Source organism: Monodelphis domestica, chromosome 7, assembly GCF_027887165.1.
Source record: "Monodelphis domestica isolate mMonDom1 chromosome 7, mMonDom1.pri, whole genome shotgun sequence".
Classification (NCBI taxonomy): Eukaryota; Metazoa; Chordata; class Mammalia; order Didelphimorphia; family Didelphidae; genus Monodelphis; species Monodelphis domestica.
Window position 1 is genome coordinate 59,143,411 of NC_077233.1, and position 13,406 is coordinate 59,156,816.

At 44.2% G+C, this 13,406-nt stretch overlaps 2 protein-coding genes across 3 annotated transcripts in view; one reads left to right on the top strand and one right to left on the bottom strand.

The window, feature by feature from the left end:
• The window catches only part of CHCHD4 (coiled-coil-helix-coiled-coil-helix domain containing 4), a 12,137-nt gene extending 3,122 nt beyond the window's left edge, over positions 1-9,015 (top strand). Inside the window, exons 2-3 of the mRNA XM_001376962.4 lie at positions 4,820-4,918; positions 8,087-9,015. Of these exons, the coding sequence (XP_001376999.1) occupies positions 4,820-4,918; positions 8,087-8,403 (416 nt within the window). The 3' untranslated portion in view covers positions 8,404-9,015. The remainder of the gene's footprint in view (positions 1-4,819; positions 4,919-8,086) is intronic.
• Positions 9,016-9,019: 4 nt separating this feature from the next.
• Positions 9,020-13,406, bottom strand: part of LOC100026375 (netrin-4-like) — a 72,453-nt gene continuing 68,066 nt past the window's right edge. For both annotated transcript variants that reach the window (XM_007500282.2, XM_007500281.2), the window contains exon 11: positions 9,020-13,363. In XM_007500282.2, the coding sequence (XP_007500344.2) occupies positions 13,227-13,363 (137 nt within the window). In that variant the 3' untranslated portion in view covers positions 9,020-13,226. The remainder of the gene's footprint in view (positions 13,364-13,406) is intronic.

Genomic DNA, 13,406 nt, shown 5'->3' on the forward strand with positions numbered 1-13,406 from the left:
TTTCAGTTGTTCCTCAGCATCACCCCATGAGGCAGGTACTGGCCAGAATGAAACAAAGCCAGAGGGGGCAGGTGACTTGTCCAAAGTGGCACACAGTGAACAAGCCTGTCTGCTGACTCCTCATCCAGGTCTTTTTCTAGGTGGACACCTGTCAGATGCTTTTAGGCACAGGCCCCCATACTCTTAGATATGAACTGTATTGAGATAGCTAAAGCTTTGTTCTATGAAAGAAACAGGCAGATCTACTTAAGATGGCTTCAGAGGGCAAAAATTAAAATCTAATGAATAAAATAAAAGGAAGGCCTGTTCTAACTCTGTTCAGGGAAGAACCATTATAGGAATAGGGAATCCTCTTTCAAGCAGAGACTGGATAGACCCTAATCAGGCAGGGATCTGACATCTAGGTAGGGATTTAGGCACTGGGTAGAGCATTGAACTTCCTTCAAGAGCCTGGATTTTAACCCCAGACTTTTGACTCCAAAGAAGAAAGATTCCAGTATACTTGGGTGACCCTAGTTCTCATCCTAAATTAGTCTTCTAGCTAAACTCCAGTTTCCCATCTTCAGAATTTGGGGGGTAGGGAGTAGGTGGGATTGAGGGGAAGAGAAAGAGAAGATTGAGTAATCCCAAAACCCAGGCTTGGCTTGTTGTGTTTTTGTGAATTTGCCACTTTAGAGCATAAGAGAACCTTACAGGCATGTTTAAGCTCTGACTGACTAAAATCAAGTTAATTCAGCCATGACCTGTTAGGCCACTACAAATGTTCAGGAGGAATTTCTCCTTCATTGTTTGCTACAACCATTAAATAAATTTAAAGGTGCCTTTAAAAGCTAGCATATTCTCAAGCTACACTAAAAGTCTATCATCCAGTTCAAGGAAAGTGAATCGTCCTGCTGTCCCCCACCCTGGTGAAGTCTGGGGTCAGGAAGACCTCAATTCAAACCTGACCTTAGATGTTTACTAACTCTGTGACCTTGGGTTAGTCATTTTACTTCTACTTGCCTCAGTTTCCTCAACTGTAAAATGAGGATAACTGCACCTACCTCCTAAAGGTGTTGTTGAGGATCAAATGAGATGATATTTGTAAAGTGCTTCGCACAGTACCTGGCATATAGTAGATGCTATGTAGATGCTTATTTCCTCCTCCACTCCCTTCCCCTTATAGAGTATTCTGTTCCATTCTTTTAGCCTCGTTTTAAGAAAAGACATTGAGTATAAAATATCATTTGAGGAATTAAGGACTTGGGGACATTAAACTGGAAGAGATGACATAGTCAGGGTCACTCAGAATTGGAAGGCCCGTTGAAGAGATTAGACTTGTTTGGTTTCACATAAAATGGGTGAACATTGCTGGAAGGAATCTGGCCCAAATCTACAGCAGTATTTAATGACGGCTGCCCAGTTTTTAAGAGAATGCTGTGCCAGCCGTAGAGCTTGCATTCTTCGAGTTCTGCAAGGTTTGTTCAGTTGAAGATAATTAATGTTTTACTATTCCCATGTTAAGAGACAAAAAGAAGCTGAAGTTCAGGGAGCTGGACCTTGCCCATTATCAGAGAGCTAGCCAGGCCAGGGGCTTCATAGATGAGGTCAGTAAGCTAGTCAGTGCTCAAGCTGCCTGGTGTGCTTTGAGAACACTTAAAGAGAAGGCCAGGAGGTTTTTTTGACTGGAGACACCAAGTGGAATGACAAGAGAATATTGTCCTGGAAGGCCTTCATGCTAGAGCCAGGCCCTGCACTTCCAAATCAGAGTGATCCTGAGCTTTTGGAGGACAGAGAAGGGATATCAGCAGGGAGCCTCAGCAGGGCAATCCACGGGCTCTGTCAAGAACTGGGAATCTTGGGTCTCTGTTTCAGGTTAGCTCAGGCAACACTGGGGTCATGGCATTCCCGTGCAGGTGGGGCTCATAAGTTTCGCACTTCTGAGTTCACACTAGCTTGAAACATGCCAGATCTAGATGTCACAGGGGGTGAGGGTTTCATTAAGGGGGCAGGAGGCCAGGACCTGGTGAGGAGATGGGAAATCTGTTGGAGAGAGGAGGACTTCATCCAGAAAGGGCAGAGGGTTTCCAGGCTCCCATAGTCAGCCAGGACTCCTGGCCAGGTTGAGCACTCATCAGACTGCACTGACCAGTAATGGACTCCTCATCCTGGCCAGGATGGTGGATTGAGAGCTAGAAGGCATCATAGAGGTCCTGCCTCCAGCTCCTCCTTTGACAGATGATACTGAAGCCTAGAGAAGAGGTGACTCAAGGCTTGGGTCTTCCAGAGATAGAGCCAGGGACGGCATTTCCACACCGAGCATCTTGAGACCACAGACCTCCTGCTCTTCCCAGTGTTCCATAGAGACCAAATGACTCTGGGGTTTTGTAGGTGGGCTATTAATGGTTGGGAACTGGATGTGAGATAATAAATGTTAAGTAGACAAATGGATAGGGCAGCTAGGTGACAGTGGAGTCATGAAGACCCCAGCTTGAATCTAACCTCAGCCACTTACTGGTTTTGTGACTCTGGAAAACTCACTTCACTCTAGACTGCCTCATTTTCTTATCTGTAAAATGAGAATAATAATAGCACCTACCCCCAAGGCAGTTGTGAGAATCAAGTGAAATATTAATTGTGAGACACTTAAGCCCAGTGGCTTGCACATAGTAGAGTCCTACATAAATGTTAGCTGTCATCATACTGGGGGGGATGGGTGTAATGGGATGACCCTTTCCAACTCCCAGATTCCATGATTCTGTCAATAGTTACAAACTTTACAGTTAAGTTCATTGGGACAGAGATTGCCCTAAAGATTCTGAAGTCAGTGCCAGAATATTGTATGCTGTCCCATAAACTGTTTTGGGTGATTTCTGTCTTGAGCTTGAGGAGAACATAACCCGTAATCATGCATGGCAACTTGCAAGGTGCTAGTTGAAGATTTTAACTTGTTCTTTGTTTCTTTCCTGTGTGGCTCTGTGGGTGGCTACCCCCACAGGGCAGAATCTTGTTAAATCAAGGCTGAGGGTTTTAGAGATCTACCAGCCAGGCTTAGTCCAGTGTCTAGCATATATAGGTCCTTAATAAATATTGATTGATTGATTATTCTATGAATCTTTGTAATTGTTTCTTCACCTTTTCTTGTGCATTGTATACAACTCTTTAAAACCATCTTGTCAGACCTAGAAAGTGTGATCCATTTTTCCTTTTTATTTTTTGCAAAAGTGGGTACCTCTGGTTCTGGAACTTAGGAAATGACCTTGATTAATTTCCTGACCTGCTTTTTTATTCTTTAATTCTTATAAAAAGGGATGGCTCTGGAAGAGAGAAAAGAAATAATTTAATCCATTCCCCTCATTTCTATACAACTACTGATTACATATTGCTTTGCAATATGGTTGTAATAAGCAAATAGGCACAGAAGTTTTGAGGGACTTGTTCAAGGTCACCCAGTCAGTGTGGGCATCCCTGACCCTCCTAGCATAGGATGCTTCCCACAGTGCTGTTTGTTTCCTCATTGACCAGGTGACAGGACTGTTAAAATCTGGGCTCCCTGATCCAGTGAATTGCTTTGTAACTCAACTTCATCTTTGCCATGGCCTTTACAAGCCCTCTCAATACAGTGACTCCTGAAGGGGAGCAAGACAAGGATCATATGTCGTCACCCACACTTTCATGCAGTAAATGGATAGCCAGCAAATTCTGATTAAATGACTCGACTCTTAACCCTCACTTGGAATTATTTGGTCCAGGAAACAGCAATTCAATGACTTCTTAAATCAGGCTGGGATTTAGCTGGCTTCTCCCATTCTGTTGGGCAGCTAGATGGTACAGTGGATGGAGTGCCGGGCCCAGAGCCAGAAAGATTCATCCTTCTAAGTTCAGATCTGACCTCACTCTTACTAGCTGTGTGACCCCAAGCAAGTCTCTTATCCCAGTTTGTCTCAATTTCTTCATCTGTAAAATGAGGTGAAGAAGGAAATGGAAAACCTCTCCAGTATCTTTCCCAAGAAAACCCCAGAGTTACAGAGTCAGACGGGAATATGACAACTCAACAAAAACTCCAATTCTGTTATGGCTAATTGTAGGCCTCAGTCCTTTCAGTAAATTATATGATCTTGCTGTGGTTGGTGAAATGTTGGACTGGAAATCAAAGCACCTGCCTCTGATAGTGATTAGCCCTGTCGGAAAGTCACAACCATTCAACTTCTTAATCTGCCAAATGCAATATGCATACCTACTTCTTCAGGCTTGTTGAGAAGAAAGCTTTTTGTTAGATACGTGTGGAGCTAATTCTGATCCCTCAGCCTCTGAGTTCTTCCCATTCTGAACAATATTACCACCCTCCAGGTCACTGGGGGAGAAGAGCTGACGCTTCTTCTCTCAACAGTTATATTATGGGATCAGAGAAGATTCTTCTGTCTTGCTTAGATGTTTATTTTTCTCTAGATGAATACAATGTATTTTTCTTATATTTTGTCATATACTATGATTGCTCTTCCTCCAGGCTTCCTACCCAGTTTTTCTTGTACCTGGTCTTTCCTCTCCAGTTTGCATCATAACAGAATGGAGTACCCCAAACTGAATATGTGATTTCATGAGCCCTGGTCAAAACTAAGAAAAGCAACTAAACTATTACCTTTTCAAAAGAATGTAAGCTTCATGAGGGCATGTACTGGCATATCTCCCCCAACACCTGGCATGGTGCTTTGGCTGCCATGTTTGATCATTGGGTAGATGGATATATGAATCATTATAGAATTCATACTGGACAATAAATAACTCTTTGTTAAACCATTCTAAGTTTGGACTATTTTTTGGTCTTTTTTCCCACTGACAGGAAAGGACCGGATTATTTTTGTGACCAAAGAAGACCATGAAACGCCAAGCAACGCTGAGCTGGTAGCAGATGACCCCAATGATCCATATGAAGACCATGGTCAGTAACACTTAATTTCCGAATCAAGGGACATTTTTTCCTACACACTTGTGCCATCCCCTAAAAAGAAGAGCCTATGAGTAAGTTTTTCCATGCACTTTATGTGCTAACTTGGGGCCCTAGCAAGGCAGATCCACTTCACAAAGTGCCCCATTTCTCCATGCTTGATAACCTGAAATCCATAAAACCTCTCTTCAGTTTCATTGAAGTTTGTTTTGTTTTCTAAAAATGTCTAGAGTGGCCAGACCTGTCATCCTGTATCTCACCTGTTCTTTTACTGAACGTAAGGCTCTGGAAAAATATTTATAACTTGATAAAATGCTATAGGGAGCAGGTAAGAATATCATCCTTTAATGGATTCTCATAGCAGAGCCTAGAGGTGGCCTCCCTAGGGCTTGAAGGCCTGACCAGTAGAAGAGAAGCTCTGACAGAGCCAACCAGAAAAGGAAAGCCTCTTCTCAGAATAATGTTTTTAAATGCACAAAACAAGAAATATTAGATACCAAAGGACACCAATTGTATTGAAATACAGTTAGCAGAATATGTTTAAAAATAAGTTCCCAGACTTCAGGTAAAGAACTCCTTCTCTAGACTCTCTTAGCTAAAACCTGGCTTCCCAAACAGGCCTGGCCCAGTTAGTGCAGCCTCAGGTGGATGACAGAGCTATGGGCTTTTTGGGTATGGCAGCTCTTAAACAGCATCTACTGAGTTGGGGAAACAGTTTGCTTTTTGTTGGAGGAGCAAGTCCCCACCCAGAAAAACTAGAGATGTGTGATATCTTGAAGCGTACATTGTGATTCTTGGGCAAATTGAGATTAAGAGTTGACTTTTGCCTCTTCACTTTGCTAAACAATTCTGAAGTCTTCAGTTAGCTTGTTAAAAGCAAAGAACTCTGGAATCCTCTGAAAAGTGTATTTTCTTTGCTTAGGCAATGGTAGCCAAATGTTGTAGAGATCCTTCAAACCAGTACTCAGGAAATTGAGCGCTGCCTCTAGGAATCAGTCTCAGGAGGAAGCACATGAATTTATTAATGAGCAAGTTGCACTAAACAGTGCTTTTTAGTCAGAATTGTTTGGAACTTTCTTTCCTTTCTTGTGTATGGCCAAGGAGGTGGGAGATAGACTGGGAGACTTCAGGTGGGCTGTCCAGCCCTCTAGATGATGTATGGTAGTTGAACAAGAGAAGATACGCCCAAACAGCTTCTGCCCATTGAAGCAGCATCCCAGCTGGGTCATGTGAGGACGTCCCTCAGTTCAGTGTCTCCTGCCAGTTGCCATTTACCTAAAAACAGAGACAACTCCCAGAACCAGGCCAAAGGCCTTTCCTGACCTTGGTAGAGCCACAGCCCACATGGGGTATGTGAGCAGGTACATACACAAGGGTCTGAGCGACATGAAGGGAGAATCTGTAGAGAGGGCAATTCTTTTATCAGATCAGAACCTCTGGAGGTCATGCCTGGATTGGTCCCGAAAGAAAGTTTGCAAAACATTTATAACAGGATCATGAATCCAGAAGTGACCCAAGTCCAGCTTCATTCTTACCCCAATCAGAAGAGAAAACAGCAGCCTAGAGGGAGGGCACATGGATGATAAGGCCTAGAACTGGGATCTGAACCCAAGCCTTTGGCTCCAGAGCCCATGCTTTTCCCACCCTGCCACACATCCTAGGTTTGCTTGCAGAGGAAACTGAGTCATCATCTGTTTCTAAAAAGTGATGTTTTTATCCACATGCATGGATCTGTGTTCTAATGACTCTATATTTCCAGGCTGCTCCTTCTGGGCCTAAAAACTGAGGGTCTCCAAGCTGATGGGGTTAATCCCCAGAGTCACAAACCTGTGTGTGTGTGTGTGTGTGTGTGTGTGTGTGTGTGTGTGTGTGTGTGTGTGTGTGTGTGGACTTGTGTGAAAAGCAACAGATATATTACATTTTTGTACAGACATGTTGGCCGATGGGGACATCTCTTTTTTCATTGTTGCATTGTCTGTGCTCTGGAGGTCCTCGGGGACCTGAGATACAATGTGACCCTTGGCCAAAAGGTGGGCAGTGTGTTGGCCTTCAGCAACTGAGGACCCAGGACTTATTGATCTGAAGTAGGGATGACCCCCTCAAATGCAGTCAGGCAGGGAGAGTGCCGAGAATGTATGGAGACTCCCACCAGAAGGTTAAGCAATGGCTGCTGAAACAGCATTTTGTTATTAGCACATTATTAACCGACCACCTTCACACAGTAGGTGGGGGAGACAACATTCTCCATGTATTTTAGATATGAGACCTCAGACTGGAAAACTATAAAATCCCCAATTTTCTTCTTTCCTTCTAATCCTGGCTACTGTTTATACAGAAATTTTTAAATTTAATGTAATCCAAATTATCCATTTTCCTTTTCATAATGCTCTCCATCTCTTGTTGATTCCTAAATTCCTCTCGTCCATAAATCTGATAGGGAATATGTTCCTGAGCCAGTTGGTTTTCTGGGTTCAGAATGTATGGCTGGCCTTGATCTCAAAGTTCCATCAAAATGGCAGAAAGTGGGGTCATAGAGTTGATAAGAAATATATGATTAGAGTTCATATGAAAGCCTTTCCCTTCCCCCCTTCCCACTAGCCTCTTGTTTTCAGACAGACATTTGGAATTTGACATGGAAATCGGATTTTTAGCCCTTTCATTTTACCATTAAGTAAACTGAGGCCTAGATCAGTAAAGCGGCTGTCTCAGATTCCCAGAGAAGAAGTGAACAGAATTGATTAGGGACCTGGGATTCAAACCCAAGACCCCAGATCCCAAATCCAGTGTTCTTTGCCCTGTCCTGTGATGCCTCTTCCACAAAGTTGTATCCAGTTTCTCCTGTGTGGTCTGGTTAGGAGCTTCTGGTTTCCTTTGTTAAGGGACTGTCTACGAAGGGGGTAGAGGAGAGGTCGCTGGACCAACCAGCCCAGGTTGTAGTTCTGCGTCTGACACTCCCTTGCTGCCCGACTTCTGAGGGGAGAGCGATTTGGGGGGATTCCGAAGGTCCCTTCCAGCTCTGACCTCTGGTTCTGGGCCATGACCAGTGTGCTGGGATAGAGCCAAGCAGAAGAGCAGTCCGACTGCCTGAGGCCCCAGCAGCAGCTCTGGGTGGCCCAGACTAGGAGAAGGTCTGTGACTAACACTGTTCCCTTCTCCCCACAGGCTTGATACTGCCCAACGGAGACATTAACTGGAATTGCCCATGCCTCGGTGGGATGGCCAGCGGTCCCTGTGGGGAACAGTTCAAGTCAGCCTTCTCCTGTTTCCATTACAGTACAGAGGAAGTCAAAGGCTCAGACTGTGTGGATCAATTCCGGGCCATGCAGGAATGCATGCAGAAATACCCGGACCTTTATCCCCAGGAGGAGGAAGAAGACGAGAAGGCGGCTGAGGCTGAGGCCGAAGCCGCGGAGGGCAAGGGCAGAGCGGAGGCCGCCACGGCGGCTGTGGCAGCTATGACCAAAGAGGGATCGAGCTAATGAAGACAGATGGAGGCACCCGTCTCCTGTCTTTCTCCCTTCCGGAGAGGCATGGACCTTATGCAAAATGTCTCTTTGGGGGTCTTCACAGAAAATCTCTTCCCTTTTAATGTCTTGTGCACTGCGTATGAAATAACTTATTTGGATGGGCAGGGGCCTCAACCCTGTGACACAAACACTGAAAAAGATGGGGGTTCTGTGTGTGTGTGTGTCTGTGAGTGTCTGTGAGTACCTGTGTGTGTGGACCATGTAAACCTCTCAGCAGATATAGCTGCTGCTTTTGAATTCTTCCTCGTCCAGAGCACCCCGAGTCTCACCACTTCATTTGAAATAACGTATTTAAGGCTTCTCAGCAATGCCCCAAACCACTGCTCTTCAGGTGCGGGCCAGGAGGGTAGGTGTTCTGTGGATTCACTAATTTTTTTTGTGTAGTTCATAGTCCATTTAGGACTTATGCAAAAAAAAAAATCCAAGAGGAAGAACCATTTTCTGAGATGATTGATTTTCAAAAGATAATCTCGAACTTCTATTGTGCAGAGGTACTGATTCATGAAACATTTACATCAGGAATAGAGAGAGATTAAATATTGCCGATAGATTCTGGAAAAGAAATGGCTTGAGTGGATTTGGGTTTTTTATTTTTAATTTATGCATTGAGCTCTGGTTCTCACATATTTTGAAGTGAAGCTATGTGGGTACATCAGGCATGCCTCTCTGATGCTATTTACACAAATGTGAAAAATGGTTATCACATCCTTTCCTGTTGAGAACCCCTTGGTTGAGGGTCCCTTTGTTAATGCCTGTTCCATCTATACCAGTTCATACAAAATGCCCCTGGGAGGTGGAGCCTGAGCTGTTACCTGGAGTAACAGTCTTAGAGAAAATAGTGTGACTTCAAGTGCACATTAAACAGAAAAAAATTATTTTTACCTGGTTTTGAATCCACCTTTGTTTTTGTGGTGAGCATCACTTACCAGAGTGTACCGTTTATCACTTACAGAACACTTGGGCATCCATGACCTTATTTGAGCCTGTTGAGGAAGGTGGGGATCACTGGGACTCTGTTTACAAAGAGTAATGGGTGCTCAGGTCACAGATGGCAGAGACCCTTTTGAGGGCACCTGTGAAAAGTCTTCAAGGAGGCTGCAAAAAGCCAGGCTGGACAATGAGGAAACTGGTGTTTTGTTCTAAAGCCTAAAAGCTCCTGGGGCAGGAATCCTGGGCTATGGCACAGACACCTTCTTGATCTCCTTGCCTCCCTGGTACATGAGCTGTCCCGCGGTCTTCAGGAATGAGCTTTTCAAATAAACAGGCTGATGCATTTCTCCCACCCCTGCCTTCCTGGTCAGAGATGCTGAGCATCATGGGACTTGGTACTTCTTTGTGGTTCGGGGCCCCCTGGACCTCCATGATTATGCTGAATTCTTCTACCTGGTACCTCACGGGGTTTTCCCTTCCCCTGTGCTTTGTTTTCAGAGTTATTCACTTACTATCAAATTTTTCCTTCCTATAATACATATGCTGGGAAACTAGTGAGCTAAACTTGTTAGAATAATTGGCTTTGCTCCAAAGTTTGCAAACCACTTTATTATATATGCTACATCATTTCATCCTCACTGCTCTATGAGGTAAATGTTACAGATCTTAGTATTTCTGTTTTATAAGCAACGATAATGGGGTTAAGTAAGATTCTTGAGCTTCCCCGGGGTCACAGAGCTAAGAAGTCTTTGAGTCGAAATCCAAACTCAGGACTTCCCTGATTCCGGGTCCAGCTCTTCGTTCCACACTGCCCCTGTGTAAAGTAAGACTCAGTAGTCTGGTTAAAGGCTTAAGTTTCTCTGAGAAAATATTTGGATTGTTTTTGAGATGATATTTCAGGATTTTTGTCAGTGTTCTGGATAGAAGAGGTGTTAATATACATCATCTTCAGCCGTGGCACCTCTGTAGAAAAGTGACAGTGTAGGCCAGCACCATTCGATGCCCTAAGTCTTCATGCTAGGGGACAAAAAAGGACTGACGGGGGACTTTTAAGTATGGAGTCAGGATTGGAAGAAATATCTACAGACTGAATGTAATGGGTGGGGAGGGTAACTGATGAAAGAGAAAACCCTGCAACAAGCATACAACAAATAAGTTCTCTGTTCATCAACCCACAATTCCCAGTTTGTCTCATCAAAGTTTTGCAACAGGTTTCTCTGGCTTGTAGGAAAATTTTTGGAAAAAAGGAGCCAATTGAAACATATGACATGAAGGCTGCTTGATATCCTGGGTGATGCTTTGTTACAAAGCAGACAGAAGGACAGATTGTCCATAGTGACTTCTGCCTGGTGGATGGGACTGGAGAGATGGATTTCCATGGGGTCAAAGTAGTAGGGACACCAAGGCTGCTTCATCTCCCCTCATGTCTAAAGGAGCCAGCCACACCATCACACCAGTGTCAGGCATAGCCACGGGCAGGGAGAAGGATCCAGAAATTTAGACTCTTCCATAACAGTGGACTGAATGAGAGCTATCATTCCAAAGGCTGATTTACAGAGTGACACAAAAGCCTGTGCACAAAGACTTGAGGGGTCTGGGCTCCAGTCCCAAGTCGCTATCTCACTGAGAAGCTCCAATCTAGTCCTTTAAACTGGGCTTCAGGATTCTCAGTTATAAGAAGACAGGATTAGATGACCTTTAAGGCTCCTTTCAGCTCTAATCTTCATCCTCTTTATCTAATTCTTTAATGTCTAAAATCCTATTGGTTTTCGTTTGGTTGGTTTTTTTAAATAGTGGCTGGAAAATCTAAGAGGCAGAAAGATTCCTATTACCCAGGTCAGATTTCCCTGGAATTGGAATGACATTTTTAAGGATTTCAATAATCAGCTCTGTGGAAAAAGGCACAATGACAGGTTGTATACCTGGTACCTGGATGGCTAAATTGCTAATTCACTATGTAACCTTGAACAAGGTACCTCCTGTACAAAAGGAAGCAGCAAGTGTAGATGACATCTAAAGTTCCTTCCAGCTTATTCCATAATTCTAATTCATCACTGCTGTGGTGGGGAAAGTACATTTAATGTCAGAACAACCTAGTTTCAAATTCCAGCTCTATCATTTCATAGAACTATAGAATTTTTAAGTTGGAAAGGATTTTAGTGGCCATATAACTTACCAGCTGTGTGACCTTGGGCAAGTTGTTTCCCCTTTTTTTCAGTGTCTCCATTTGCAAAAAGGGGAAATGGTTGGATTAGTGTAGCCCAGCCCATACTTGCCAGTTATGAACTTAGGCAAGTTGTTTCCTGCCAGGCCCTCAGTTTATCCATCTGTAAAGGAAGGGCAATGGCCAACCTAGATAATGCAGCTCTAACTCGTGATTCTTTGGTGCTCTTTAAGGGGTTTATAGGAAGGACTATGGGACTGCTTAGAGGAAAGCAGACATTGGAAGAGGGCTCAGAAAGTCAGGAGTCTGCTAACAACCAGGAGCTGGCTTGCAATGTTGTCCCACATTGTTTCACCAGAACTTGTAGAGCTAAGGAGCTGAGCCTGATGGTGTTTTCTTGCCATTCAACAATTTAATTGAAAGAACCAGCCTTTTGCACAGTCATAGATCCTAGTTATGAACTCCTGGCCCGCTTCCAAAATTTGAAGCCAGCAGGACTGAGACTGAGGCTGTCTAGGATGCAGTCTGTACATGGGGGAGAAGGGCAGTGACTCCCCATCTAATGGGGAAGCTTCCCCTCTTTGTTTTGAATGGTATGGCCAAAACAAATCCTCTCATTTACAGCTCAAAGAAGCAATTCAGCATCTATAATCTGACTTGAGAAGTTGGTAACATGCATTATGCCCACTATAGAGACAAGGAAACAAGCCTACCCTGGTGCAAGGCCACACAGCAAGTCAGTGGCAAGAGCTGGCACAAGGGTTAGCAGAGCAAGGGTTCAAGCCAAATATGTGGCACTATTTGGATTATGTCCCACGGGATCTCAGGGGCTGTCTGGTCCAACCTCACTAATTTATCGATGAGGCTCGCATAGGTTATGGAACTTACCCCAGGACATACAAGGAGGAAGTAGTAGAATCAAGCTCTGAACCTAGTTCTGGTTCTCAATCCAGTCCTCTTCCCACTAAACTATGGTGCCTCCAAGAAAAAGAGCTTTGTATTTTGTATCACCATAAAAATTCAACAAAATATGACTTTCAATGATTGATTCCTGTTTTCCATTTGTAACATCATCATCATCATCATCATCAAGAAAAAGAGAGATGCCCCTGGTCAAAATCCAGTCCACCAAAAGGTGCTATGCATCTGTGTTGGGTTAAATTTTAGCTATGGAGATTCATGATAATAGCAGCCAGTTCCATTGGTGTAGACTTCCAAGTTGACAGTGTCTCTTCATCTTCATCTCATCCCCAAAACAATCCTGTGAGCTATATGGGACAAGTGGTGTCCTCTCCATCCTTTTACAAACAAAGGAACCCAGGGTGAAGTGACTTGCCAAAGGCCACATGAAGTATGACAAGAGCCAGAATGGGAAACCACATCTGAGACCAAGCCAAGTGCTCTCACCTTTGCCTTGGAATGTCTCCATTGTGTAATCAAATTTTAAGTCATAGTGGAATTCCTCTCCAATGAGGCTCTGGGAGAAGAACTGGCATTCTGCCCACCTTCTTTGAGTGGGACCATTTGTGAGGCAGCAGGGGCTCTACAGGAAGAACTTTGTCCTGAGCTTAGGAAAGGAGGAGCCGTTCACTCTGATCACCTGGGCGCTTTGGGGTTCTCAGAGTGGTGAGCACACTAGACTTTGTTGCAAGAAAGCAAGGCTCTATGACCTCTGCCTCGATTACTTGCACCCGGTGCGAAGGATACCTGTTACTTGTTTCCCAAGGTACACCTTCCAAGGCTTCACCAGGCTATTCATGTTGACCAAGAGTTTGTTGCTTCTGGGGTCCTCCTGCCCTGCAATCAAGTAGTCTGTACCTGGAATAAGCACAACCGCCACCAAAGATGGTGGTCAGAAAAG